The 26758-nt window shown below is 47.8% G+C and overlaps 1 protein-coding gene across 2 annotated transcripts in view; it reads right to left on the reverse strand.

Moving 5' to 3' along the window:
* Positions 1 to 26758, reverse strand: part of ASAP3 (ArfGAP with SH3 domain, ankyrin repeat and PH domain 3) — a 78824-nt gene that overhangs the window by 49996 nt on the left and 2070 nt on the right. For both annotated transcript variants that reach the window (XM_033955248.1, XM_033955247.1), the window contains exons 2-5: positions 12789 to 12861; positions 10035 to 10180; positions 6367 to 6441; positions 1084 to 1133 (exon numbers count right to left, since the gene is read on the reverse strand). In XM_033955248.1, coding sequence (XP_033811139.1) covers positions 1084 to 1133; positions 6367 to 6441; positions 10035 to 10180; positions 12789 to 12861 — 344 coding nt within the window. The remainder of the gene's footprint in view (positions 1 to 1083; positions 1134 to 6366; positions 6442 to 10034; positions 10181 to 12788; positions 12862 to 26758) is intronic.

Below are 26758 nucleotides of genomic sequence, written 5' to 3' on the forward strand. Positions count from 1 at the left end.
TATCTTTGCTAGAGCGATCAACATCTGTCTGTTGCTCACGCCAGCCTAATTCCCCTCTGAATCACTTCCGGGTCACGGGGCCAGGAAGTGACATCGGAGGGAATCCAACTCTGGCGCAAGGAGCATGCTTGCAGAAGCCACTCGCGCTGGCAAAGATTAAGAGGTATGGGGTGGGAGGGGAAGGAGAGCACAAGTGTGGAATGGGGGGCAGGAAGGGCGGGGATGCAGAGAGGAAGGTGCGGGGAAGTGCCACCGTCAAGGACACCTCCTACCCTTACTACGCCTCTAGGGTTACATTAGAAAATAAACCCCTTCTCCTGCCCTTCCAAAATCTGAAATCCTGAACACATTATGTGTAGACTGACACCAAAAATCAAAACCAAAGAGTTTGGAGGTAGAGAATGACAGGGACAAAGTCGGTTCCCATCCCCAAAGCGGCTAGGGCTCTTCAGGCTGGAGAAGAGACGGCTCAGGGGTGATTATGATTGAGGTCTATAAAATAAATGAGTGAGTGGAAAGGGTAGATGTGAATCATTTGTTCATGCTTTCCACAAAATACTAGGACGAGGAGACATATGATGAAGCTACTAAGTAGTAGATTTAAAAGAAACCGGAGAAAACATTTCTTCACACAACGTGTAATTAAATTCTGGACTTCATTGCCGGAGAATGTGGTGAAATCAGTTAGCTTAGCAGGGTTTTAAAAAAGGTTTGGATAATTTCCTAAAAGAGAAGTCCTCAAGCCATGGGGGAAATCCACTGCTTATTCCTAGGATAAGTAGAATAAAATCTGTTTTACTACTTATGATCTGGGTTGGCCACTGATGGACACAGGATAATGGGCTTGATGTAAAAGCAAGCGACTGGGTTTTGTTTTTATTAAAAATGATGGAACTAGGGCAGTGGAGTTTGAGCTTGCGGGGATGGGTAGAGATGAGGTCAAAGCTTCAGAGACCGGTGGAGAAGGGGCTAGGGATGGGATGAGGAGAAACTTTGCCCCTGTGCCAATCTCTACAAGTTGGAAGAGAGAACAGAACCCAAGGTTTAAACCAAAAACTTGTCCACACTAAATGGACACCTTACGCTTTTGTCTCGTAGTCCTTCCACGCCTTCTCAATCTGCTTCCTGCAGTCCTGAATCACAGACAGGAGACAGAGATTAAAAAACAAAACATTAAAGTTACAAAGGCTCCCGTTTTACAAAGCTGGGATACTCAAGGACCAAACCCAAGTGCGTGCAAATGGCAAGTATGCATGGTCTGAGCATGCGTGGGCAGGAGAAGGATGTGGCACGTTCACAGAAATGTATAAACTAGGCCTAAAAGATTGACCTCAGGAGTTACACCTGCTACTGAGCACGCTCCATTGGAGGGATGGGGATGCCCGAGTGGCTTTTGTCTCTGTGAAAAGTGTTGGGATAATAATGATTGGTTATTATTCCAAGGTCGCAAAGGTAAACTGGTTATGTGCTGGCTTTGAATGAGTTAATATTATAGACATTTATTTTTCTAAAAATGGATGTTTTCGCTGAACCTGGTACATAAATGGCCATTGTTCTAAAATACTGGCAAAACCCGAGAATCGCTGACCTGTAAGTCTCAGTTCCTACGTCTACAACCGGTCTAAATTGGAGACTTAAATATGTTATCGTAAGACAGCAAGAGAGAGGCCATTATTTAAAACATTAATGTTTCTCTCTTGCACTCTTAATGCTTTTCAGACAAAATTTGTAGTGTGCACCTAGGTTCTGCCCTGAACCACCCCCACCCACTACAAGATCCATAAACACCTTTCTGCCTTGGAGCTTCAGTCCTGCCTGCAGCACCCCCTGTTCCAGTACTGAACCATGAACACACAAACCTGCCAGTGCACCTCAGCCCTGCCTGCAGCACCCCCTGCTCCAGTACTGAACCATGAACACACAAACCTGCCAGTGCACCTCAGTCCTGCCTGCAGCACCCTCTGCTCCAGTACTGAACCATGAACACACAAACCTGCCAGTGCACCTCAGTCCTGCCTGCAGCACCCCCTGCTCCAGTACTGAACCATGAACACACAAACCTGCCAGTGCACCTCAGTCCTGCCTGCAGCACCCCCCTGTTCCAGTACTGAACCATGAACACACAAACCTGCCAGTGCACCTCAGTCCTACCTGCAGCACCCCCTGCTCCAGTACTGAACCATGAACACACAAACCTGCCAGTGCACCTCAGTCCTGCCTGCAGCACCCCCCTGTTCCAGTACTGAACCATGAACACACAAACCTGCCAGTGCACCTCAGTCCTGCCTGCAGCACCCCCTGTTCCAGTACTGAACCATGAACACACAAACCTGCCAGTGCACCTCAGTCCTGCCTGCAGCACCCCCTGCTCCAGTACTGAACCATGAACACACAAACCTGCCAGTGCACCTCAGTCCTGCCTGCAGCACCCCCCTGTTCCAGTACTGAACCATGAACACACAAACCTGCCAGTGCACCTCAGTCCTACCTGCAGCACCCCCTGCTCCAGTACTGAACCATGAACACACAAACCTGCCAGTGCACCTCAGTCCTACCTGCAGCACCCCCTGCTCCAGTACTGAACCATGAACACACAAACCTGCCAGTGCACCTCAGTCCTGCCTGCAGCACCCCCCTGTTCCAGTACTGAACCATGAACACACAAACCTGCCAGTGCACCTCAGTCCTACCTGCAGCACCCCCTGCTCCAGTACTGAACCATGAACACACAAACCTGCCAGTGCACCTCAGTCCTACCTGCAGCACCCCCTGCTCCAGTACTGAACCATGAACACACAAACCTGCCAGTGCACCTCAGTCCTGCCTGCCGCACCCCCCTGTTCCAGTACTGAACCATGAACACACAAACCTGCCAGTGCACCTCAGTCCTGCCTGCAGCACCCCCCTGTTCCAGTACTGAACCATGAACACACAAACCTGCCAGTGCACCTCAGTCCTGCCTGCAGCACCCCCTGTTCCAGTACTGAACCATGAACATACAAACCTGCCAGTGCACCTCAGTCCTGCCTGCAGCACCCCCTATTCCAGTACTGAACCATGAACACACAAACCTGCCAGTGCACCTCAGTCCTGCCTGCAGCACCCCCTGCTCCAGTACTGAACCATGAACACACAAACTTGCCAGTGCACCTCAGTCCTGCCTGCAGCACCCCCTGTTCCAGTACTGGACCATGAACACACAAACCTGCCAGTGCACCTCAGTCCTGCCTGCAGCACCCCCTGCTCCAGTACTGAACCATAAACACACAAACCTGCCAGTGCACCTCAGTCCTGCCTGCTGCACCCCCCTGTTCCAGTACTGAACCATGAACACACAAACCTGCCAGTGCACCTCAGTCCTGCCTGCAGCACCCCCCTGTTCCAGTACTGAACCATGAACACACAAACCTGCCAGTGCACCTCAGTCCTGCCTGCAGCACCCCCTGTTCCAGTACTGAACCATGAACATACAAACCTGCCAGTGCACCTCAGTCCTGCCTGCAGCACCCCCTGTTCCAGTACTGAACCATGAACACACAAACCTGCCAGTGCACCTCAGTCCTGCCTGCAGCACCCCCTGCTCCAGTACTGAACCATGAACACACAAACCTGCCAGTGCACCTCAGTCCTGCCTGCAGCACCCCCTGTTCCAGTACTGAACCATGAACACACAAACCTGCCAGTGCACCTCAGTCCTGCCTGCAGCACCCCCTGTTCCAGTACTGAACCATGAACACACAAACCTGCCAGTGCACCTCAGTCCTGCCTGCTGCACCCCCCTGTTCCAGTACTGAACCATGAACACACAAACCTGCCAGTGCACCTCAGTCCTGCCTGCAGCACCCCCCTGTTCCAGTACTGAACCATGAACACACAAACCTGCCAGTGCACCTCAGTCCTGCCTGCAGCACCCCCTGTTCCAGTACTGAACCATGAACATACAAACCTGCCAGTGCACCTCAGTCCTGCCTGCAGCACCCCCTGTTCCAGTACTGAACCATGAACACACAAACCTGCCAGTGCACCTCAGTCCTGCCTGCAGCACCCCCTGTTCCAGTACTGGACCATGAACACACAAACCTGCCAGTGCACCTCAGTCCTGCCTGCAGCACCCCCTGTTCCAGTACTGAACCATGAACACACAAACCTGCCAGTGCACCTCAGTCCTGCCTGCAGCACCCCCTGCTCCAATACTGAACAATGAACACACAAACCTGCCAGTGCACCTCAGTCCTGCCTGCAGCACCCCCCTGTTCCAGTACTGAACCATGAACACACAAACCTGCCAGTGCACCTCATTCCTGCCTGCAGCACCCCCTGCTCCAGTACTGAACCATGAACACACAAACCTGCCAGTGCACCTCATTCCTGCCTGCAGCACCCCCTGCTCCACTACTGAACCATGAACACACAAACCTGCCAGTGCACCTCAGTCCTGCCTGCAGCACCCACTGTTCCAGTACTGAACCATGAACACACAAACCTGGAAGCATACCTCAGTCCTGCCTGCAGCACCCCCTGTTCCAGTACTGAACCATGAACACACAAACCTGCCAGTGCACCTCAGTCCTGCCTGCAGCACCCCCTGTTCCAGTACTGAACCATGAACACACAAACCTGCCAGTGCACCTCAGTCCTGCCTGCAGCACCCCCTGTTCCAGTACTGAATCATGAACACACAAACCTGCCAGTGCACCTCAGTCCTGCCTGCAGCACCCCCTGTTCCAATACTGAACCATGAACACACAAACCTGCCAGTGCACCTCAGTCCTGCCTGCAGCACCCCCTGCTCCAGTACTGAACCATGAACACACAAACATGCCAGTGCACCTCAGTCCTGCCTGCAGCACCCCCTGCTCCAGTACTGAACCATGAACACACAAACCTGCCAGTGCACCTCATTCCTGCCTGCAGCACCCCCTGTTCCAGTACTGGACCATGAACACACAAACCTGCCAGTGCACCTCAGTCCTGCCTGCAGCACCCCTTGTTCCAGTACTGAACCATGAACACACAAACATGCCAGTGCACCTCAGTCCTGCCTGCAGCACCCCCTGTTCCAGTACTGAACCATGAACACACAAACCTGCCAGTGCACCTCAGTCCTGCCTGCAGCACTCCCTGCTCCAGTACTGAACCATGAACACACAAACCTGCAAGCATACCTCAGTCCTGCCTGCAGCACCCACTGTTCCAGTACTGAACCATGAACACACAAACCTGCAAGCATACCTCAGTCCTGCCTGCAGCACCCACTGTTCCAGTACTGAACCATGAACACACAAACCTGCAAGCATACCTCAGTCCTGCCTGCAGCACCCACTGTTCCAGTACTGAACCATGAACACACAAACCTGCCAGTGCACCTCAGTCCTGCCTGCAGCACCCCCTGTTCCAGTACTGAATCATGAACACACAAACCTGCCAGTGCACCTCAGTCCTGCCTGCAGCACCCCTTGTTCCAGTACTGAACCATGAACACACAAACATGCCAGTGCACCTCAGTCCTGCCTGCAGCACCCCCTGTTCCAGTACTGAACCATGAACACACAAACCTGCCAGTGCACCTCAGTCCTGCCTGCAGCACTCCCTGCTCCAGTACTGAACCATGAACACACAAACCTGCAAGCATACCTCAGTCCTGCCTGCAGCACCCACTGTTCCAGTACTGAACCATGAACACACAAACCTGCAAGCATACCTCAGTCCTGCCTGCAGCACCCACTGTTCCAGTACTGAACCATGAACACACAAACCTTCCAGTGCACCTCAGTCCTGCCTGCAGCACCCCCTGTTCCAGTACTGAATCATGAACACACAAACCTGCCAGTGCACCTCAGTCCTGCCTGCAGCACCCACTGTTCCAGTACTGAACCATGAACACACAAACCTGCCAGTGCACCTCAGTCCTGCCTGCAGCACCCCTTGTTCCAGTACTGAACCATGAACACACAAACCTGCAAGCATACCTCAGTCCTGCCTGCAGCACCCACTGTTCCAGTACTGAACCATGAACACACAAACCTGCCAGTGCACCTCAGTCCTGCCTGCAGCTGCCCCTGTTCCAGTACTGAGACTGGAGCACATAAATCTTTAGTACTTTGACCTTCTTTGCCCAGTCACCCTGTTTGTACCACAGTACGCCTTCAGGTTTGGACTTTGAACCATGTAGTAATGCAACAATATGGACAGAAATGTGAAGAATCTGGATTGAGGCCATTGGATCTCTGTTGCCCTGCTGTAAGGGAGTATGCCCACCCCTAATATTAAAAAGAAACCTGGACCACAGAGAAAGGAGAACTAGGAATAAGATGAGGAGGAAGCAGTGGAAGGTGAATTGATGCAGCTCTGCTTGGGAGAACTCACCAGTCTGCTATCTTTGATTTCTGCCTTCAGAAGACTGTCCAATGGGAAAGAGATGATGTTATTCAGGTTCTGCACCTAGACATGGGAGAACTGCATTTATGGAGGGCAAGACACCCAAAGCTGCCAAACAAAGTTACATTATCTGTGACGCAGGAGTAACTTGGTGCGTGTTATGTCCCCAGAACAGTCAGTGCTTACGGCTTGCATCTGTTTTGTAAATAACTGCAGATAAAGACCTGTGGAGTCCATCCATCTGCCCAACCAAATGTGTCCCCTGCTGCTCCGTTTTAAAGCATGAAGTAGAGAATGATACGGGGACAAATTTTTCTCCGTCCCCGCGGGAACTCAATTTCCCCACCCAGTCTCCGCGAGTTTTGTCACTTTCCCTGTCCCATTCCTGTAAGTTCTGCCTTAACCACACAAGCCTCAAACACTTATGATTTTAAAGCGTTTGAGGCTTGTGCAGATGAGGACGGAGCTTAGGCATTGGTGGAATGAGGCATTATGACATCACAATCTCAGCTCTAGAATGTTGCCACTTAGGATTTTAAAGTGTTTGAGGCTTGTGCAGATGAGGACGGAGCTTAGGCATTGGTGGAATGAGGCATTATGACATCACAATCTGAGCTCTAGAATGTTGCCACTTAGGATTCTAAAGTGTTTGAGGCTTGTGCAGATGAGGACGGAGCTTAGGCATTGGTGGAATGAGGCATTATGACATCACAATCTGAGCTCTAGAATGTTGCTACTTATGATTTTAAAGTGTTTGAGGCTTGTGCAGATGAGGACGGAGCTTAGGCATTGGTGGAATGAGGCATTATGACATCACAATCTCAGCTCTAGAATGTTGCTACTTAGGATTTTAAAGTGTTTGAGGCTTGTGCAGATGAGGACGGAGCTTAGGCATTGGTGGAATGAGGCATTATGACATCACAATCTGAGCTCTAGAATGTTGCCACTTAGGATTCTAAAGTGTTTGAGGCTTGTGCAGATGAGGACGGAGCTTAGGCATTGGTGGAATGAGGCATTATGACATCACAATCTGAGCTCTAGAATGTTGCTACTTGTGATTTTAAAGTGTTTGAGGCTTGTGCAGATGAGGACGGAGCTTAGGCATTGGTGGAATGAGGCATTATGACATCACAATCTGAGCTCTAGAATGTTGCTACTTATGATTTTAAAGCGTTTGAGGCTTGTGCAGATGAGGACTGAGCTTGCAGGAATTGGGCAGGGACAGGAAAAGAACTCACAGGGACGGGATGGGGAAAATGAGTTCCCAAGGGGACGGGAAAAATTTGTCCCTGTGTCATTCTCTAGCCTGAAGGTTATTGAAATTTGGCTTTGTATCCTCTATGTGTTTATACCATGCATTTTAAAATCTGTCATTGTTTTTGTCCCCATCACCTTCAGTGGCGTAGCGAGGGTGAGCGGCGCCCCTCCCCTCCCCCCGTACCTTTTTAACTTCAGTGCAAGCAGCCACCAACTTGCTGCCCACACCGGCTTTGGCACTCTCTCTGACGTCACTTCCTAGGTGCGGGTCCCAGAAGTGGCATCAGAAAAAGCGCCGAAGCCGAAAACCCGATTGGTTGAATGCCTCTGGGAATCACTGGCCTAAGAGGTTTTCATTCCAGCCAGCGGGAAACCTAACATTTTTCAAAATGAAGTCTTAAGCAAAGAGAAACAACCAAAACAATATTAAAAAAACAAACAACCAACAAACTCCCATGCTCCTTTGCTTCTCCTACTTATTGAGTAATAGTGCTGTCTCGGGGTCAAGCTGTGACCTGTAAATGTTCTAAGGTTATAGTATAGATCAGGGGTAGACAATTTCAGTCCTCGAAAGCCGGAGCCAGGTCAGGTTTTCAGGATACCCATAATAAATATGCATGAGATAGATTTGCATTTCCATCTCATGCATATTCATTGTGGATATCCTGAAAACCTGACCTGGCTCAGGCTCTCGCGGACCGGAATTGCCTACCCCTGGTATAGATAAATCTTATCCACAAAGCAAATATGGTATTGTAAACTACTGTCACACCGCAATTCCGGTCCTCGAGAGCCGGAGCCAGGTCAGGTTTTCAGGTTCTCCACCATGTATGATATGGATTTGCATATACTGCCTCTTTGAGATGCAAATCTATCTGATGCATATTTATTGTGGATATCTTGAAAACCTGACCTGGCTCCGGCTCTCGAGGATCAGAATTGCCTACCCCTGGTCTAGCCTAACAGAGCTCGACTCAGTTCACAAATAATTAAGACCAGAATATATAAAGGAATACGAACCTGTGAATGTGAAAATGCTATTAATTCATCACTTCAGTAAGTAAACCATTAAGATACTGTGTGAAGAACAAAGTTTTTAGGGCTTTACGAAACTGTTGTTGCTGACCTATCGATCTTACAGAGTCGGGGAGTTTGTTCCAAGTTTCTACCAGTTTGAGCGCAAGAGATTGGCTAAGCTTCCCAAAGAAAAGCTGATCGTAAATGCAAAATTTAAAGGTGGTAAATCCCCTGATGAAGCTTTGACTGTGAGACGGGAAAGCTCCGTCGAGCGCATGCCACCAGGACTAAGTTCACTCACTGTGGTTCAATTTACCCGAAGAGTCACCTAAAGTTATAAAGAAAACATTAACCCCCTCCCCCACTTTTACTAAGCCGCGGGGCCCGTAGCGTTACATGCTTTGACGCTGCTCCGACACTCAGATTTCCTGCGAGCGTCGGACCATTTAGCACCCGTGCCGCGGTAAAAACCTCTACTGCAGCTTAGAAAAAGAGGGCCTAAGATAAGGGAAGAGTGTTTTTTGACTAACGATGGCTCTATAGCTGGGAGACAAGGCAAGACAGGTTCTGTAGCCTGTTTCTCTAGCGCACCTGAAGTCTTTTCCGTCCCACAAATAGCGGTATTATAACCTGAATAGACAGTAGCAGTGGTGGAGAGGAAAACAGTGATGGAATTCAAAAAAGCGTGGGATTAACATAGATGATCTCTAATTAGAAAATGAAGGATGTAAATTAAAGAGCTAAGGCTGGTCCTGGACTGACTTGAATGGTCTGTGTCCCATATGCGGTGATTAGGTGTTGGATGGGCTGGAGAGGGCATCAATGGGAACTCCACTAACTTGGAACATGAGGATGTTACTGGCCAGACTTTATGGTAGATATCCTGCAAACAGGATGGTTGGAGTGAGCTTGGACGTCAACTTCGGCAGTTGGAACCTAGGCCAATACCAGGTGGACTTTACAGTCTATGACCCAGAAATATGAAAGAAGAGACAAGTTAATCTAATCATGAATTTTTAATGGTTATAACTAATGGGCAGACTGGATGGACCGTTCAGGTCTTTATCTGTCGTCATTTACTATGTTACCTGGCAGAAGCCCAAAGAGTATCAACATTCCAGAGCTGAGATTGTGATGTCATAATGCCTCATTCCACCAGTGCCTAAGAGCCAACCTCAGCAGTGATGTCACAATGGCTTGATTAGATGGAACCTAGGACAATACCGGGTGGACTTAACAGTCTATGACCAAGAAATATCAGAAGAGACATGTATTTTTAATGAGAATAACTAATTGGCAGACTGGATGGATAGTTCAGGTCTTTATCTGCCGTCTTTTACTAAGTTACTATAACCCATTTGCTTTGTGGACAACCTGCTCACCAGGTTCTTCAAGAGAGCACTGACTTCCCTGGTGAAGACGGCAAGATTCAGGAACCCTGTAGACATCTCATGATTGTTCTGCGACAGGTGGTTGTTACCAAGGACCTCCAGGGCTTCGCTGTACTGGTCCTCATTCTCAACATGCGCTAGAAAGCAAAGCGAAAAACAACTCAGAGCAGAGACGACGAAGTTAAGGCAGGAAAGGAGCCCTCAAAAAGTTCTTCAAAAAGTTTCCGCACTTTCACGGGACATGGTTGGGGTGGGAGAAGCGGCAAGAGGGCGGGTCGTAGAACGTCACGTGACCAGTCAGTGGGGCAAAACAGGGCGATTAGGTGGAAACGTGATGTCGTTTGATTTTGAGATATTTAATAGTGTTTAAAAAAATTTTTTAAAGTGTGGAAACTTTTTCGAGATCCCTCATGTAAGCATTTCCGCCCCCTCCCCCCCCCCCACCAATGCACTTATCAGGCGTGTTTGGCACAAGCGATAGTGCCGGTTGCAGAAGCTCCATCTGTCAGTGATAGGGGTCTGTCCATCAGAAGCTAATAAAATCAATCAATCAATCAATCAATCCTCATGGCCAAACAGAGGTGAAGGAGAAGCCTAATGGTTAGGACCAGGAGACCCGGGTTCAACTTCCACTGCAGCCCTCTGTGGCTCTGGGCAAGTTGCTTAACCCTCTGTTGCCCCAGGTATAAAATAAAGATATAATATGTATAATTTAGTAGCCCCCCTCTGGACTGCAGCCAACATGTTTTAATGTCCCTTCTCCAGTACACCAAACGAGGTCTCACTAGAGACTTATACCGAGGCACTAACTCCTTTTTTTCCTGTTACACATTCCTCTTCGTAAACCAGCATCTGCATAATCCCCAGCTCCTTCATAACTCCCTCCTTCCCCCCCCCCCCCGAATGCCCCAGATCTGCCCACTTAAGTGCCACTAATGATCGGTGGCCAGTCGGCTGAGCACAATTTAAGCAGGGAGATGTTGCTTGCTTAAATCATTTTGAATATCAGACCCATAATTCATAGCTCACAATCTGTAACATTAGGATAATGTTATTTTCAAAATATTTTAAAATGACTAAATTAGCTGAAACCTTACATTTATATTTGCATACAACATACAGTATAATATGTGAACTCTTGATTATAACCACAAAAACATGATATAATCAGATCCCAGCCCTCTTCTCCTTTCCATTCCCGAAAAAGAGAAGAGCTTGTGAGAGTTCCAGCCGCCCTCTCCCCCCCCACCCCCCCAACCAAGGGCAGAGCATCCCGTCCTCTGGCTGTAGGAAGAGGCGTGGATCAGTCACAGGGTTGCGAGCTGCTTGCACCTGGCTGTCAGTTCTGCTGGTCCCCCACCCCAGAACAGGAAGTCGAGGTCAGAGGGTGCAGGGCCTGGCAGAGCTGATGGCTGCACACGGTACGCCGAGAAATGCGCGCAGGACAATCGCACCCCGTCAAATGCGCGCAAGACAATCGGGGCGCGTTAAAACATTCACTTGCTATCTAAAGTTAGGGTAAAGTTTGCATGATGATTAAGGGAGCCCTAATACTAGATAACAAGTGAATGTTTTAAGTGTAGTGGGGGGGGGGGGTCCCCCGCCCTTGCCTACCCCTCAAAAATACAAAATGTTTGCGTGCAGTTGTTGGGACGTGATTGTCCTGTGCACATTTGATGGGTCACCGCTGCGCACAGGTGGACCAAAGACCCGCAACTGCTCCAGAACTCCCTGCACCCAGGGCAGACAGCCTCGCTGCCCTGCCTTTGGTACACCACCACCATACACCCCCTCCCCCCCTTGATGAGACAGAATGCAAGAAGGAGATGTGGGAGGATGCAAGGGGTGAGCACAGGATAAAGGGGAGAAGAATTCAAGAGGGTGGGAGGGACAAAGCGAATGCAGGAGGATGGGGAAAAGGTGCCCAAGTCTCCTCCCCCCACCCATGTATGATCCCATGCCCTGACACGCAACTCACACATCCCCAAAGATACACAGCTGAAGTTGCTCTGTGTCAGTAAGTATTCATACCATAGCACTGATACAGATGGACCTGGCATACATCATCGGTCACTATCACCCCCCCCCCCCATACTCACACATCCCCTGCTACCCTACCGAGACACACTTTAGCATGCCGGAGTGTGTGTGAGTGAGTGGAGGAAAGTGAAAACGTCCCACCATGTCACGCTAAGTGGACACTTTTCAACTTGCTTTAGTGCTATGGCTTTCGGCCAAGAGGAGCTTTACAAAAGCCCCCCCCCCCTCCTCATTTCCCCCAGGTGTTCAGGGAATAAAATCAGTGAATAACTGAAAAAAAATGCCATTCTCTGAGCTCTGCTCCAGTTCGTGGTTACTCCTCTTTGGACCCATGCCTTTAACACAAATTTATATTCTAGCCTTCTCTCCAAGTTTGTGCATGTGGTCAGACATGTATCCCTCCCTTCCCCTCCATAGGCACCCCTCCCCACTGGGGAATTTTGATCCTCCTTTTGTCTATCTTTTGCTTTGCCCGTTTCTTCTCTCTCTTCTGGTACCTTCCCCTCCCCCCCCCTTCCCAAATCCCACATCCCATGCTCATCTCTCTCTTCTCTGTTTTGGGTCTCTCATGCATTCTCTCTCTGCCACGACACGCACTCGCACCTCGCCCGTTTCCCCCTTGCACTGCGTGCGTCTCTTCCCTACACTTCCACCTCCTGTTCTGTGTGTGTTCTCCTTCTATCAGCTTTCAGGCTAATAACATACCGAGGCCAGATAAATTCATCGCCTTCACATATTTCTTGATCCTTTGCAGAACGGCTTGGTCACTTTCCAGGCACTAAAATGCACAGAAAAGAAAGCAATTAGGCTCCCTTGAGATTCCCTGGCAGCCCACCCAAACTCTCGCTGAGCTGTTCTCTATCCACACCGTGCCTTGAAGCCAACAGCTTGGGAGTGTGAATGGAGCCTATGACGTTCAAAACCCTGGTGCAGCCAGCCAAGGCTTTGCTGGTTTAGCGAGTCAGCCTTTTCTTCAGATGTGCTGGCCAGAATCTGGAAATAATCCAGGTTCTCTCCAGACCAAATGACTCCCAGGACTGTGCCCTCTAAATTGAAAGCCATATCCACTGAGACCGTGGTACAAATGTTGGATCTTTTCCAGATAAGCCCCGCCAAAAAGTTAACCCCCGTCACCCAAAAAAAATTATAAAAAATAGGTGCGATCTGTAGAAAGTAAAGTGGGGGGGGGGGGGTTGGAGCCCTTAAAAAAATGGTCGACAGTTTATCCTATTTTTTAATAATGTTAAGTTTCATATCCTCTTTTTTATAATTTTTTTTGGGTGCTCCGACGGGGGGGCGTGGGGGGGAACCCCCCCCCCCCCCACACACTTTACTTTATACACATCACGCCGCATTGTAGGACCATTGTGCTGAGAACTTCACTGGTTAAGGTTGCGTGCGCTGGCAAAAGGTGGCGGGGCTTAACTTTCGGCGCGTTCACTTTTTCCATTAGTGGCGGGGCTTATCTGGAAAAGATCCCAAATGTTTATTCCTCAAATTACCCCGAATTCCTCGTGTGCAAATAGCCCTGGTAGGGAAATATTCTTCCGTGGCACTCCAAAGGCCATGTTTTTCTGTCATGAAAGTCTTTGGCTCAGCATCTCTCCACAGGAGTTTAAACCCAAGTAGGTTATTAGTGAGCCATAAAATGCTGCGTCTACGCTGGATTGCTGTTATTCCAAGATCAGAGCCTGGGCTCAGTTAGGACAAGCTTAACCAACAAACAAACTAGGCAATCGCCTAGGGTGGCTCAGAGAAGCTGCCGTCAAAGCAAAATATATCCCGACAGCCACCCAATCTTTAGGACTTAAACAAATAGGGGGGTCGATATTCAGCCAGCGGCATTCAAGCCCGGGTTCTCTATACGGCGCCAATATCGGCAGTTGCCTAAAAAGCAGCCGCTGATTGCGTGTCAATCACTCGACAGCGCCGTATGCAGAATCACACCTCCGGGAAAGATGGGGTGCCAGAGATATAGGCCGGGATTTGTTTTCAGGCCTACATTTCGGGCACCTATCTATGCCGTGGATCACACTTATGTAGACACTTAAGGCCGCCAAACGCCACTTCTGGCGTTAGCCACGCCCACCGTGGCGTTAGGCAGCCTAAAACGCCTACGGAGGTGGGATTACGGCGCCGATTTATAAGGCGCTTTAACATCAACATTTTTTTTGCCGTTTTAAACGGCGTTTCTTAATTAACTTAGGCGGCATTTGCAGAATTTGCTCGTCAGTGTTTTGCTGACTGCTGCCAACGTTATGCCCAGAAATTCAAGGCTGGGTCGTGGCCTGGCTTCAGCACCGAATTTCCAGGTTTGCGGAACTGACAAAAGAATAGACAGTTAAGTGCAATATTCAATATAGAGAATGACACGGTGACAAAATTCATCACCGTTCCCGTCCCCGCGGATAACCGCGGGAAATAATCCCATGTCATTCTTTAGTGTCTATCTCAGCCTCAGTCCTTCTACACCAGCATTCTTCAAAGCAAAGCTTGTGGGTCAGTGGTTGTGGCCATTCATACTCTGATTCTTATGGGAGCCAAGGATAATGAAGCCATTGTGACATCACTGATGAGGTTGGCTTTTATTGGTGGAATGAAGCATTGTGACATCACAGTATCAGCTCTGGATACCAGAGTCTGTCATTCTTTAGTGTCTATCTCAACCTCAGTCCTTCTACACCAGCGTTCTTCAATGGAAGGCTTGAGGGTTAGTGGCTGGGCCCATTTAGACTGTGATTCTTCCCTCTCTCCTTACAGAATGACATGAAGATGGTTTCCCACTGTTATCCACGGGGACAGGAACGGTGATGAATTTTGTCACCGTGTCATACGTAACCAGCTATGAGACACCACTTAACCCCCCCCCTTTTTTTTTTTTTTACAAACCATAGTACGAGTTTTAGCACCAGCCGCAGAAGTAACAGCTCAGACGTTCATAGGAATTCTATGAGCGTTAGAGCTGTTACCGCCGCAGCCAGCACTAAAAACCGCACTACGAAGACAGAACTGACTTTTATGCGGTTACCTTACCATGTCATACAAATTCCTATATTCCGCAAAATTTCGAGAAGGGTTCATTGCGGTTTACAATAAGATTATTAAAAAAATTAAATCAATCCCTTGAGGTTCCAGTAGGGTTTCTAGAATCATAAGTGACAGCATGTGACTTACAACAGGAAGAGATGTTTTTTTAACATTTTTCTGAAACCATAGTACGTGGGGAGCTGGCACAAGTTGCTTTCAATGGAAGCAGGGCAGCATTAACCAATAGGCCCAGTAGGCACATGCCTAGGGCCCGAAATGGTCAGGAGGGCCCGATGAAGGAGGGCATCAACATTGTTTTTTCCAAACGGCGATGGGCCCCTCCAGCATCGATTGGCAATGCGCCCCCCCCCTGCCCCCCATCGACAGAAAGTAAGACAAGCAAGCAACGCAGGTAAGAAAGGCAACGAGAACTGTAATTGTGCAAGCGGTGCTGCTTGCCCAAAGCTTTGCCCAAAGCTTGCCCAAAGCTTTGCCCAAAGCGGTTTTCTATGGCGCAGCTTCCTGTTCCCGCTTGGGCGCATGGTGGGGTGGGGCGGGGTAGGGGGCCCAGTGTACTTGTGTGCCTAGGGGCCCTCGACAAATTAATCCTGCCCTGAATGGAAGTAAAATCCGGATGTTGTCTCTATCCATCTTCATTTTTCGGGAGCCATATGGTAACCCTAGCCCCGTGTAACCCAAACAGAAAAAGCGGTATATCAAGTGTTTCCCACCCCCTTTTACTAGAAAACAGTTAAAAGCCACTGAAAATGACCAATTAGCCCCGAACTAGCAATTTAAGTGGCCAAGAGTCATTTCTGACTACTTAAATCGCTTTGAATATCAACCCAATGAAGTTCACTTATGTGGTTTTTTTTACAGGATCATTCTAGGAGGGATGATATTGAGGTAATTAAGGGCTAGATTGACAAAGCAAACTGATCGTGTACCGATCGGTTTGTGACCAGATTTCCCTCGGGCCCCATTTGCTAACCTCTCCTGCGATCCGCTTCGAATCCGTGCATGCAAATGAGGTGAAATGCATGCAAAGTAGGCAGGGACGCGATTCGCAAAACAAAATTTCACATCCCGACTGGGCTGGCCGATCAACTGAAGAAGCGACTGCTGGGGACCAATCGAAAACGTCTTTCCGACTCTGGAAGCTCTGCTTTCTGCCCTGCTCGCCACCTTCTCCTGCCTGATTGCCCTGAATCGCCGCCCCGGTTTTCTCCTGCCATGACTTCCCCGAATCTCTCCTGCCCTTCCCCAAAACTCTCCTGCCTGCTCACCCTGAATCGCCGCATCGCCACCCCGGTTTTCTCCTGCCCTGACTTCCCCGAATCTCTCCTGCCCTTCCCGAAACTCTCCTGCCTGCTCACCCTGAATCGCCGCATCGCCGCCCCGGTTTTCTCCTGCCCTGACTTCCCCGAATCTCTCCTGCCCTTCCCCAAAACTCTCCTGCCTGCTCACCCTGAATCGCCGCATCGCCGCCCCGGTTTTCTCCTGCCCTGACTTCCCCGAATCTCTCCTGCCCTTCCCGAAACTCTCCTGCCTGCTCACCCTGAATCGCCGCATCGCCGCCCCGGTTTTCTCCTGCCCTGACTTCCCCGAATCTCTCCTGCCCTTCCCCAAAACTCTCCTGCCTGCTCACCCTGAATCGCCGCATCGCCGCCCCGGTTTTCTCCTGCCCTGACTTCCCCGAATCTCTCCTGCCTGCTCGCCGCATCGCCACCCTGGTTTTCTCCTGCCCTGACTTCCCCAAATCTCTCCTGCCCTTCCCCACCCCGCGAGCCCATGGTTTTAACTCGCGAGTTTAAAGCGGGTTAAAACCACGGGCTCGCAAGGCTAAAAACTAATAATAAAAGTTAAAGTAAAAAAAAAAAAGATTGCGTCTACAGATGGGGATCGTAGAAAAGCGATCCGGGCAGCCAGATGGGGGCGTTCCTCCGATCGCCCCCATCTGCATATTTTAGTTTCCTAAATTTGTAGGGCCTGCCCAGATCGGGCAGGTGGGTGAATCTGGCCCTAAGATTGCTGAGTTTAAATTTTGAAATCTTGTCAGGGGTTTAGGGGGAGGCTGAGACTTTACAGCAGATGCCAAATTACTTGGCATCAGCCCTGGGGCTAGTCAACTAGTGGACAGGATTATTAATAATAATAATAACTTTATTTTTGTATAACGCAATACCACAAGCAGTTCAGAGGGGTTTACAGAGGAAGAGACTGTATACAGACAGCGATGTTACAGAAAGGACATTCAAATTACATTAGCATGCCAAGAGTAGTCAAGATTAAAATGTTTGTAGCCGGCGCCTCTCCTTCTCTCCACACCCCCACCCTCCCCAGCGTACATCACTTCCTGTCACGGGACCAGGATGTGACATCAGAAGGAAGCCGAGGGTGGCCCGAACAGCAGGCGGATGATGCTGCTCACGCCGGCGAACTTGTACAGAAGTATAATTTCAGTTATAATAATATGCTGCAAAAAAACATTTGCTCTTAGTGTGTCGGAGCTAAAAATGTTTGCGAAACTGCTTTATACAGGCAATGCCTTCTTGTGTCTACAGCGTTCTGCATGCTAATAGCAGGGCGCCTCAAGCTTGATCACACCGATGGAATTCCTTTTCTATCCCAAAATGAAAGGGCTAATGCCGCCAAAGGGAGACTGTTACCAGCTTCAGCCAGGCAAGAAACAATGGCATAAGAATGTCCTTTACTCATGTACAAAGGGGGAAAAACCAGTTCTAAAAACACCACTGCTGTGGAAACCTGGAATTTCCAGTATTTCTCCAAATTTAGATATAAACAGCCAGGGCTCGGTCTCCTCCCCCAGACTCTCTGTTACAGGTAGACCGACAGCTTCTCCACAGCGCAGATTTTCTGCTGTGTTCCAGGCTTTGCCAAACCTCTACTTTTAATCCCAGCTGGTTTTCTTCATGTCTGAACTCAACTTCAAAAGATTAGCATCTTGTTAGACCAACTTCCTGTCTCTTGGGAGACTTCATAGATGAGGTGGAAGGGGGGGGGGGGGGGAAGGAGGCAGAATCAGACCAAACCTGATTGCTTGGGGAACTCCAAGTTTCCAAGATGATTATGAACTTTGTACCCTAGTGTATGAACTGTCTGGGTGGATTATATTCTAAACAGGACAGAAAGATAAGAAATATATAGCCAAGATAGTGGAGAGAGGGTAAGGGAGAAAAATTACAAAATAGGAAAGTGGGGAGAGGAAGGAACGAGACATAAGGTATGCATCTGTGCAAGCAGAGCCCATTAGTAAGGCATGCAGAAAAAAGGCTACCTATAGGCATCTTCAAATAACGTCTTGAGGCTGGCCTTAACAAAATCCAGGGATGACTGAAGTCATAACACTATGGACCACCTATTCCACAACTCTGGGCCCTGTACACCAAAAGCAAAACTTCTGTAAGACTCATGTCTAATTTTCCTTTGAGACGGAACTACTAAGTAATTTTGACTGGTAGACTTAAGTACAAAGCTGGAAAGAAGAGAAAACAAAAGCCAGTGTGGTTAAAAGGTGAAATGAAAGAGGATTAGAGCCAAAAAAAACATCTTTTAAAGAATGGGGAAAGGATCCAAATGAAAATAAGAAGACATAAGCACTGGCAAGCTAGATGCAAAAGCATTGATAAAGAAAGCTCAGAAAGAATATGAAAAGAAGCTTGCCAAAGAGACAGAAACTCACAGTAACAATTTTTTTAGGTGCATCAGAAGTAGAAAACCTATGAGGGAATCCGTGGGACTGTTGGATGATCAAGGAGAAAAAGGGGCACTCAGGGAGGATAAGGCCATAGCAGAGAGACTGAATGAATTATTTGCTTCGGTCTTTACGGAAGAAGATGTAAGGGATCTACATGAACCGGAAATGGTTTTCAAGGGTGATGATGCGGAGAAACTGAAAGAAATCTCAGTGAATCTGGAAGATGTACTCAGCCAAATTGACAAGTTAAAAAGTGATAAATCACCTGCACCAGATGGTATACAGTGCATCCCAGGGTACTGAAAGAACTCAAAACATGAAATTGCTGACCTGCTGTTAGTGATCTGTAGTACCTGAAGACTGGAGGGTAGCCAGTTATACTGATTTTTAAAAAGGGTTCCAGGAAGACTGGTAAGCCTGACTTTAATGCTGGGCAAAATAGTGGAAACAATTATAAAAATAAAAGTGCTATTTAACTTATTTATAAATGATCTGGAAATTGGAACAACAAGCGAGGTGATTAACCTTCCTTTTATGAAGCCACATTAGGGTTTTTATCGCCAGCTGTGGCGGTAAAAGTCCCAACGCTCAGAGAGACAGTGAAAGAGAGAGAGAGATGTTGCAGAGTTCAGAAAAGGGCAAGGAACAAGAGACATCACTGATGGATCCTTGAAAAGACAAAAGAATACCAAAAGCGTATCTACATGTGTTTCATTGTCTACTATAGCAAGGCCCTTGAATGCATGAATCATGAAAAACTCTGGGATGTATTACGAAGCATGGATGCATCAGACCACCTGACAAGCACAGCGTTAACTCTGATCAAGAGGCAGCAGTTTGAATGGAACAAGGAGAAACAGAATAGTTCAAAATTGGCAAAGGTGAATGACAAGGCTGCACATTTCCCCCCTTATCTATATGCAGAGAAGCAGGATTGTACGAAGAAACATGAGGTATGAAAATTGGGGGAAGGAACCATGTTACTGGCTGGACTTGAAGACGATTTTAAAACATCCAATTATCAAGATCAAGGAACATAAATCTCAAAATGGGCCTTCATTTTAATGCAGGAGTGTCAAAGTCCCTCCTCGAGGGCTGCAATCCAGTCGGGTTTTCAGGATTTCCCCAATGAATATGCATGAGATCTATTAGCATACAATGAAAGCAGTGCATGCAAATAGATCTCATGCATCTTCATTGGGGAAATCCTGAAAACCCGACTGGATTGCGGCCCTCAAGGAGGGACTTTGACACCTGTGCCTTAATGTGAAAGAGACAAAGATCCTGCCCGCTGGAAAAATCAATAATTTCATTCTTGATGGATAAATAGAAATACTACACAACGTCAACCTAAAAAAAAGCTGTCAAGAAATCCAATCATGTATTGCCCTCAGCAACATGGCTATGAAGAACCTAGAGAAGAAGGACATCAACTGCAGAGATATGTCTCCACATACAAAGATTCAACTTGAACAATCTATGGTATTTTCAGTCAATTCAAATATATGTGAAAATTGTACAGCGAAGAAGCAAAAAAAATGAATGCTTCTCAATTATGGCACTGGAAAAGAATACTCCTCATACTGGGGACTGCTCAATGAGCCAACCAACTGGTATCCCATGGGAGGGGCCTTATACAACCTGGGCCAATCAGAGCCTCAGGCCTCTCCCCAGTGCATCCCAAGATGCACCGGGGAGGGGAAGGCCCATTTTAGACGATGCAGGCAGGCCAGCTGGGAGGAGGGAGTCTGCCCTACATGTATCTATGTGGAGGTAAGGGGCGTCGGAAGCGAGGAAGGGGGAGGTCACTTGGCAGTGGGGAGTGGAGGTATCTCTCCCCCTGTGGGCAGTGCATGCGGCTGAGTGGCAGCAGATGTCTTGGCAATGGGAAGAGTGGGCATCTCTCCTACTGCGGGGGTGGGGTGTGCACATGGCTGAGCGGCGGCAGGTGTGCCTTGGCAGCGGGAAGAGTGGGCATCTCTCTCGCTGTTGGGGGAGGGATTTTTGGGAGGGGGGGTTACGTGTTTTTTTCTGCGCATGTGCCCATCGCTATCACCAGCGATGGGCACATGCAAATTTAGCAAATCTTCGCTGCTGTCTGCCGACCTCATCTGCGAGCGTGATTTTTTGAAATTGTCTCGCTTTTTTCAATTCGCTATCAAAACGACTGCGCTTTTTAACGCTTTTTTTTTTTTTTTTTTAGAATCCTAGCCTGAGAGCAGGGCTGAGAAGTGAAAGTGGTTCAAATGAAAACACAGAAAACGCAAATAGATAAGGATTGCAAGATTAATTTTAACAGGCTCACTCCTGCCCGTCAGCTTTAGTCAACATCCAACTGGAATCCTCTCTGCTTAGCCCAGGTTCTAAACAAAGCAGCTGAAACCTTACCCTCCCACTCTGTAAACTTGGTGTCACTTTATCTCCCTAGGCTTCAAGTTAACCCACTAAGGGAAAGAACGGTAACTCCCATCTTCTTCTCTCTCCATTTTGGGAGCTGTCAGTACTTCCCGCAGAGCCCTCAACAGAATACTTCTAAATCTCCCTTCCACAAAAAAATCTGCAATACAAGCATGTTTTCCACTCCATGTTCACCTTTCTAGGCGTAAAAACTTGGATTGACCTTACTGAAATGACCAGGATGCAACCTAACCAAAGCAAATTCTGGAAGAAACTGAAACTCATTTATTTGACATCTAATCACTTGTATCCTCTTCTCCTCCTGTATCTTCCTGCCTTCCATTGTCCTCCCTACCCTCTTCTAACTCCTTCCTCTGTAATGTCGCCAAGAGCTTGTGTAGGGGTATGTGCGATGCACAAATGGAATAAATTAATAAATTAATTAATTTATTCATTGCAACTAATAACCAGACGTTTCACCTCATGCTGCAAAATAAAGCACACCATGATCTAGTTTCAGCGAAAAGCACCACTTGCGTCCACGTTGTAAAAATTGTGCCCTAGCGGCCAGCTGGTAGACATCAGTTACCCTGAATTTCCTAAAAAGCCAAGCAAATTAATTTGGGAATGTGATATGTTGCCATTTTTCTATGACCAACTCATGTTAGAAAGTTGCTGAAAACTTTTCTTTTTTCTAAATTTTGGACAAATTAGTTATCTTTGTATGCTTTATATCATTTGTTTTCTTTTCATTAGTATAATCTTTTAAGAACATAAGCAATGCCTCCACTGGGTCAGACCTGAGGTCCATCGTGCCCAGCGGTCTGCTCACACGGCGGCCCAACAGGTCCAGGACCTGTGCAGTAATCCTCTATCTATACCCCTCTATCCCCTTTTCCAGCAGGAAATTGTCCAATCCTTTCTTGAACCCCAGTACCGTACTCTGCCCTATTACGTCCTCTGAACATAAGAACATAAGAAGCGCCATCTCCGGATCAGACCTTCGGTCCATCAAGTCCGGCGATCCGCACACGCGGAGGCCCTGCCAGGTATACACCTGGTTTATTTTATAGCCAACCATACTTTATATGCCTCTCTCAAGGAGATATGCATCTAGTTTGCTTTTGAAGCCTAGGACTGTCGATTCTGCAATAATCTCCCCTGGGAGAGTATTCCAGATGTCAACCACTCTCTGTGTGAAGCAGAACTTTCTGACATTAGTCCTGAACTTGTCCCCCCTTAGCTTCATTTCATGTCCTCTTGTCCGTGTCAAATTGGACAATGTAAATAATCTTCTCTGCTCTATTTTGTCGATTCCTTTCAGTATTTTGAAGGTCTCGATCATATCCCCACGCAGTCTCCTTTTCTCAAGGGAGAACAATCCCAGTGTTTTAAGTCGATCCTCATATTCCAGTTTCTCCATACCCTTCACTAGTTTGGTTGCTTGTCTCTGCACCCTCTCCAGCAGTTTTATATCCTTCTTTAGGTAGGGAGACCAATGTTGGACGCAGTATTCCAAGTGGGGTCTGACCATTGCCCTATAAAGCGGCATTATAACTTTCTCCGATCTACTCGAGATTCCTTTCTTTATCATGCCCAACATTCTATTTGCCTTCTTTGCCGCTGCCGCGCATTGTGCTGACGGCTTCAGGGTCCTATCTATCAGTACACCCAGATCCCTTTCTTGTACACTTTTTCCCAGACTTGCACCTGACATTCTGTACTCATATTCCTTATTCTTACTGCCTAAATGCATTACCTTGCATTTCTCCACGTTGAACTTCATCTGCCATTTCTCCGCCCATTTTTCTAATCGACACAAATCGCTCTGGAGTTCCTCACTATCCTCCTGCGATCTGATTGCCCCGCATTCCAGGTGTCCACCACACATTGGGTAAAGAAGAACTTCCTAGCATTCGTTTTGAATCTGTCCCCTTTCAACTTTTCCGAATGTCTTCTCGTTCTTGTATTTTTTGAAAGTTTGAAGAATCTGTCCCTCTCTACTCTCTCTATGCCCTTCATGATCTTGTAAGTCTCTATCATATCCCCTCTAAGTCTCCTCTTCTCCAGGGAAAAGAGACCCAGTTTCTCCAATCTCTCAGCATATGAAAGGTTTTCCAAACCTTTTATCAGACGCGTTGCTCTCCTCTGAACCCTCTCGAGTAACGCCATGCCCTTCTTAAGGTATGGCGACCAATATTGGACGCAGTACTCCAGATGCGGACGCATCATCTCCCGATACAACGGCAGGATAACTTCGTTCGTTCTGGTTGTAATACCCTTCTTGATTATACCTAGCAATCTATTTGCTCTCTTGGTGGCCGCTGCGCACTGTGCCGTCGGCTTCATTGTCATGTCCACCATTACCCCCAAGTCCCTTGCTTGGGTACTCTCATTCAATAACATCCCTCCCATCGTGTAGTTATACCTCGAGTTTCTGCTTCCCACATGTAATACTTTACATTTCTCAGCGTTGAACTTCATCTGCCATCTCGTTGCCCATTCCCCTAGTTTGTTCAAGTCCCTTTGCAATTCTTCGCAGTCCTCCTTAGTCCGAGCTCCACTAAATAGTTTGGTGTCGTCCGCAAATTTTATTATCTCACACTTCGTCCCTGTTTCTAGATCATTTATGAATATATTAAATAGCAGCGGCCCAAGCATAGAACTTACGGTTATGCGGTCTAGAAATCCGCTGTTAGGTTATATTACACATAAGAACTTAAGAATAGTCTTACTGGGTCAGACCTATGGTCCATCAAGCCCAGTTGCCTGTTCTCATGGTGGCCAATCCAGGTCACTAGCACCTGGCCCAAATCCAAAGAGTAGCAACATTCCATGCTACCAGTGCCAGCATTTAGGCCAAGAAAACCTTGGCATAAATACTACTATTAATTATTTTTATAGTGGTACAAGACGTACACAGCGCTATAAAGAGTCACAAAGAAGACAGTCCCTGCTCGAAAGAGCTTACAATCTAAACAGACAAACAGGATGTCATGGAGACAGCTAAGGGGAACGGTTAATCTGATGGCTGGGTTCAGTGGCATTGCGTGGGTGAGAGGCGGCCCTTCCCCGCCCTTGTCTCCCCCCCCTGCTCTCTCCTCAATCCTGCCCGCCGCACACACCCGCCCTTCCCTTCCCCCGCACCTCCAGCTAAAGCCGTTGCTCTCAGCGGCTAACAACGTGTTCCACCCAACCCGCCGGCTCTCCCTCCGACGCCACCTCCTACCCGGCACCCGGAAGTGACAACAGCGGGCGAGCCGACAATGTTGCGAAGAGCACGCCGCCGACCGCCGCAAGCAGCAGCCCCGGTACATTAGTGTACTTTAGATATCGCTAGGCATGATTCTATAAATTGTGACATGTGCTACGCGCCATGTTCCTTAGCCCCTACGGGTTAGATACTGTTTACAGAATCAGGGACTCGCTGCCTTCAAAATGGGGGGCTGTAAGGGCTCATGCACTAATCTGCGATAAGGGCCACAAAATTATCAATCCCCCCGCCAAGCATAGAAAATTCTGCCATTGTACCCCAGAGGTAAAAATAGCCTTAACACGCAGTAACGACACAGCAAGGCCACTTTTGACCGCCGTTTGGTTTAGCGCAGGCCGGTGCGGTAAATGCTCCGATGCTCATAGAATTCCTATGGGCGTCGGAGCACTTATCTCGCCAGCCCGCACTAAAAGCCTCTAGCGCAGCTTGATAAAAAAAAGGGTTTTTTTTAATTTTTCCAAATAAACCTTCTCTTTTACAAAACTGCGCAAGAGATTTTTTTTGCGCCGGCCGGCACGTTGAATACTATGCACTGCTCTGTCATGTGTTTATTAAAATTTGGAATACCACCAAATCTTACAATAGTTCTTAGCGGTTTATATTAATAAAATTTCAAATTATCATATATTTAAAAAAAAAATGAACAACATTAAAATACGTTATTAATAAGAACATTTGAATTGCCGCTGCTGGGTCAAACCAGTGGTCCATCGTGCCCAGCAGTCTGTTCCCGTGGCGACCCTTAAGTCAAAGACCAGCGCCCTAACTGAGACTAGCCTTACCTGCGTACGTTCTGGTTCAGCAGGAACTTGTCTAACTTTGTCTTGAGTCCCTGGAGGGTGTTTCCCTCTCTTTGAATCCCTGGAGGGTGTTTTCCCCTATAACAGCCTCCGGAAGAGCGTTCCAGATTTCTACCACTCTCTGGGTGAAGAAGAACTTCCTTACCTTTGTACGCAATCTATCCCCTTTTAACTTTAGAGAGTGCCCTCTCGTTCTCTCTACCTTGGAGAGGGTGAACAACCTGTCTCTATCTACTAAGTCTATTCCCTTCAGTATCTTGAATGTTTCGATCGTGTCTCCTCTCAGTCTCCTCTTTTCAAGGGTAAAGAGGCCCAGTTTCTCCAATCTCTCGCTGTACGGCAACTCCTCCAGTCTCTTAACCATTTTAGTCGCTCTTCTCGAGTAGTACCGTGTCCTTCTTCATGTACGGCGACCAGTGCTGGATGCAGTATTCCAGGTGGGGGCGTACCATGGCCTGGTACAGCGGCATGATAACCTCTGATCTGTTCGCGATCCCCCTTCTTAATCATTCCTAGCATTCTGTTCGCCTTTTTCGCCGCCACCGCACATTGCATGGATGGCTTCATTGACTTGTCGACCAGTACTCCCAAGTCTCTTTCCTGGGGCGGGGGGGTCTCCAAGTACTACACCAGACATCCTGTATAAGATTTTTGTTACCGACATGCATCACCTTCCGCTTATCCACATTAAACTTTATTTGCCATGTCGCAGCCCATTTCTCGAGCGTGTTTATGTCCCATTGCAGGTCTTCGCAATCCTACTGCATCTTCACTACTCGGAATAACTTTGTATCGTCTGCAAAATTTATCACCTCACTCGTCGTACCGATTTCCTCATCATGTGCACTGAAGGAGTGCCTGAAAGATCCTCAGTAGATATGTTCTATCTGCGTGGAATCTACACCAAATGTCTATGAGTGTCAGAGCAGCGATCATTCAGCGCACCGGCTGGTTTTGTAAAAAAATGCGGGAGGGAATTATGAATTCTTTTTTTTAATTACTGCCATGTCATCATGTCTATAAAAGCCTCATTCTCCTAAGCCCATTCTTTTTTTCAAGGGGGGAGGAGGACATTGGATGCCTTTGGTACTAGGATATCATCCATCCCCTATTTACATAACATTCTTATTGATTTCTAAATATGTGACTAGCATGGGGGTGAGAGGAGTTCACAATAATATATTAGATAGTATACACACAATTCCATTCTTCAGAAACGTAAAGAATATAACATAAATCAGACTCACAAGCACACACACTAGGAGAACTCAGACATAAATTTGAAATTTTGTTGGGCACTCATACAATATCCCTAAAATGAGTGGAAAGGCCGTCTCTGCTACCTCCATTTTTGCACTACCATGTCTCCACATACAGCAGATGGATGAAATACAGGCTATGGTTGATCGTCAGGGCAGGAAATTTGTAGCAAAATACAAAGACAAAGATAAACTAAACC

The sequence above is a fragment of the Geotrypetes seraphini genome, chromosome 8 (assembly GCF_902459505.1).
Source record: "Geotrypetes seraphini chromosome 8, aGeoSer1.1, whole genome shotgun sequence".
NCBI lineage: Eukaryota > Metazoa > Chordata > Amphibia > Gymnophiona > Dermophiidae > Geotrypetes > Geotrypetes seraphini.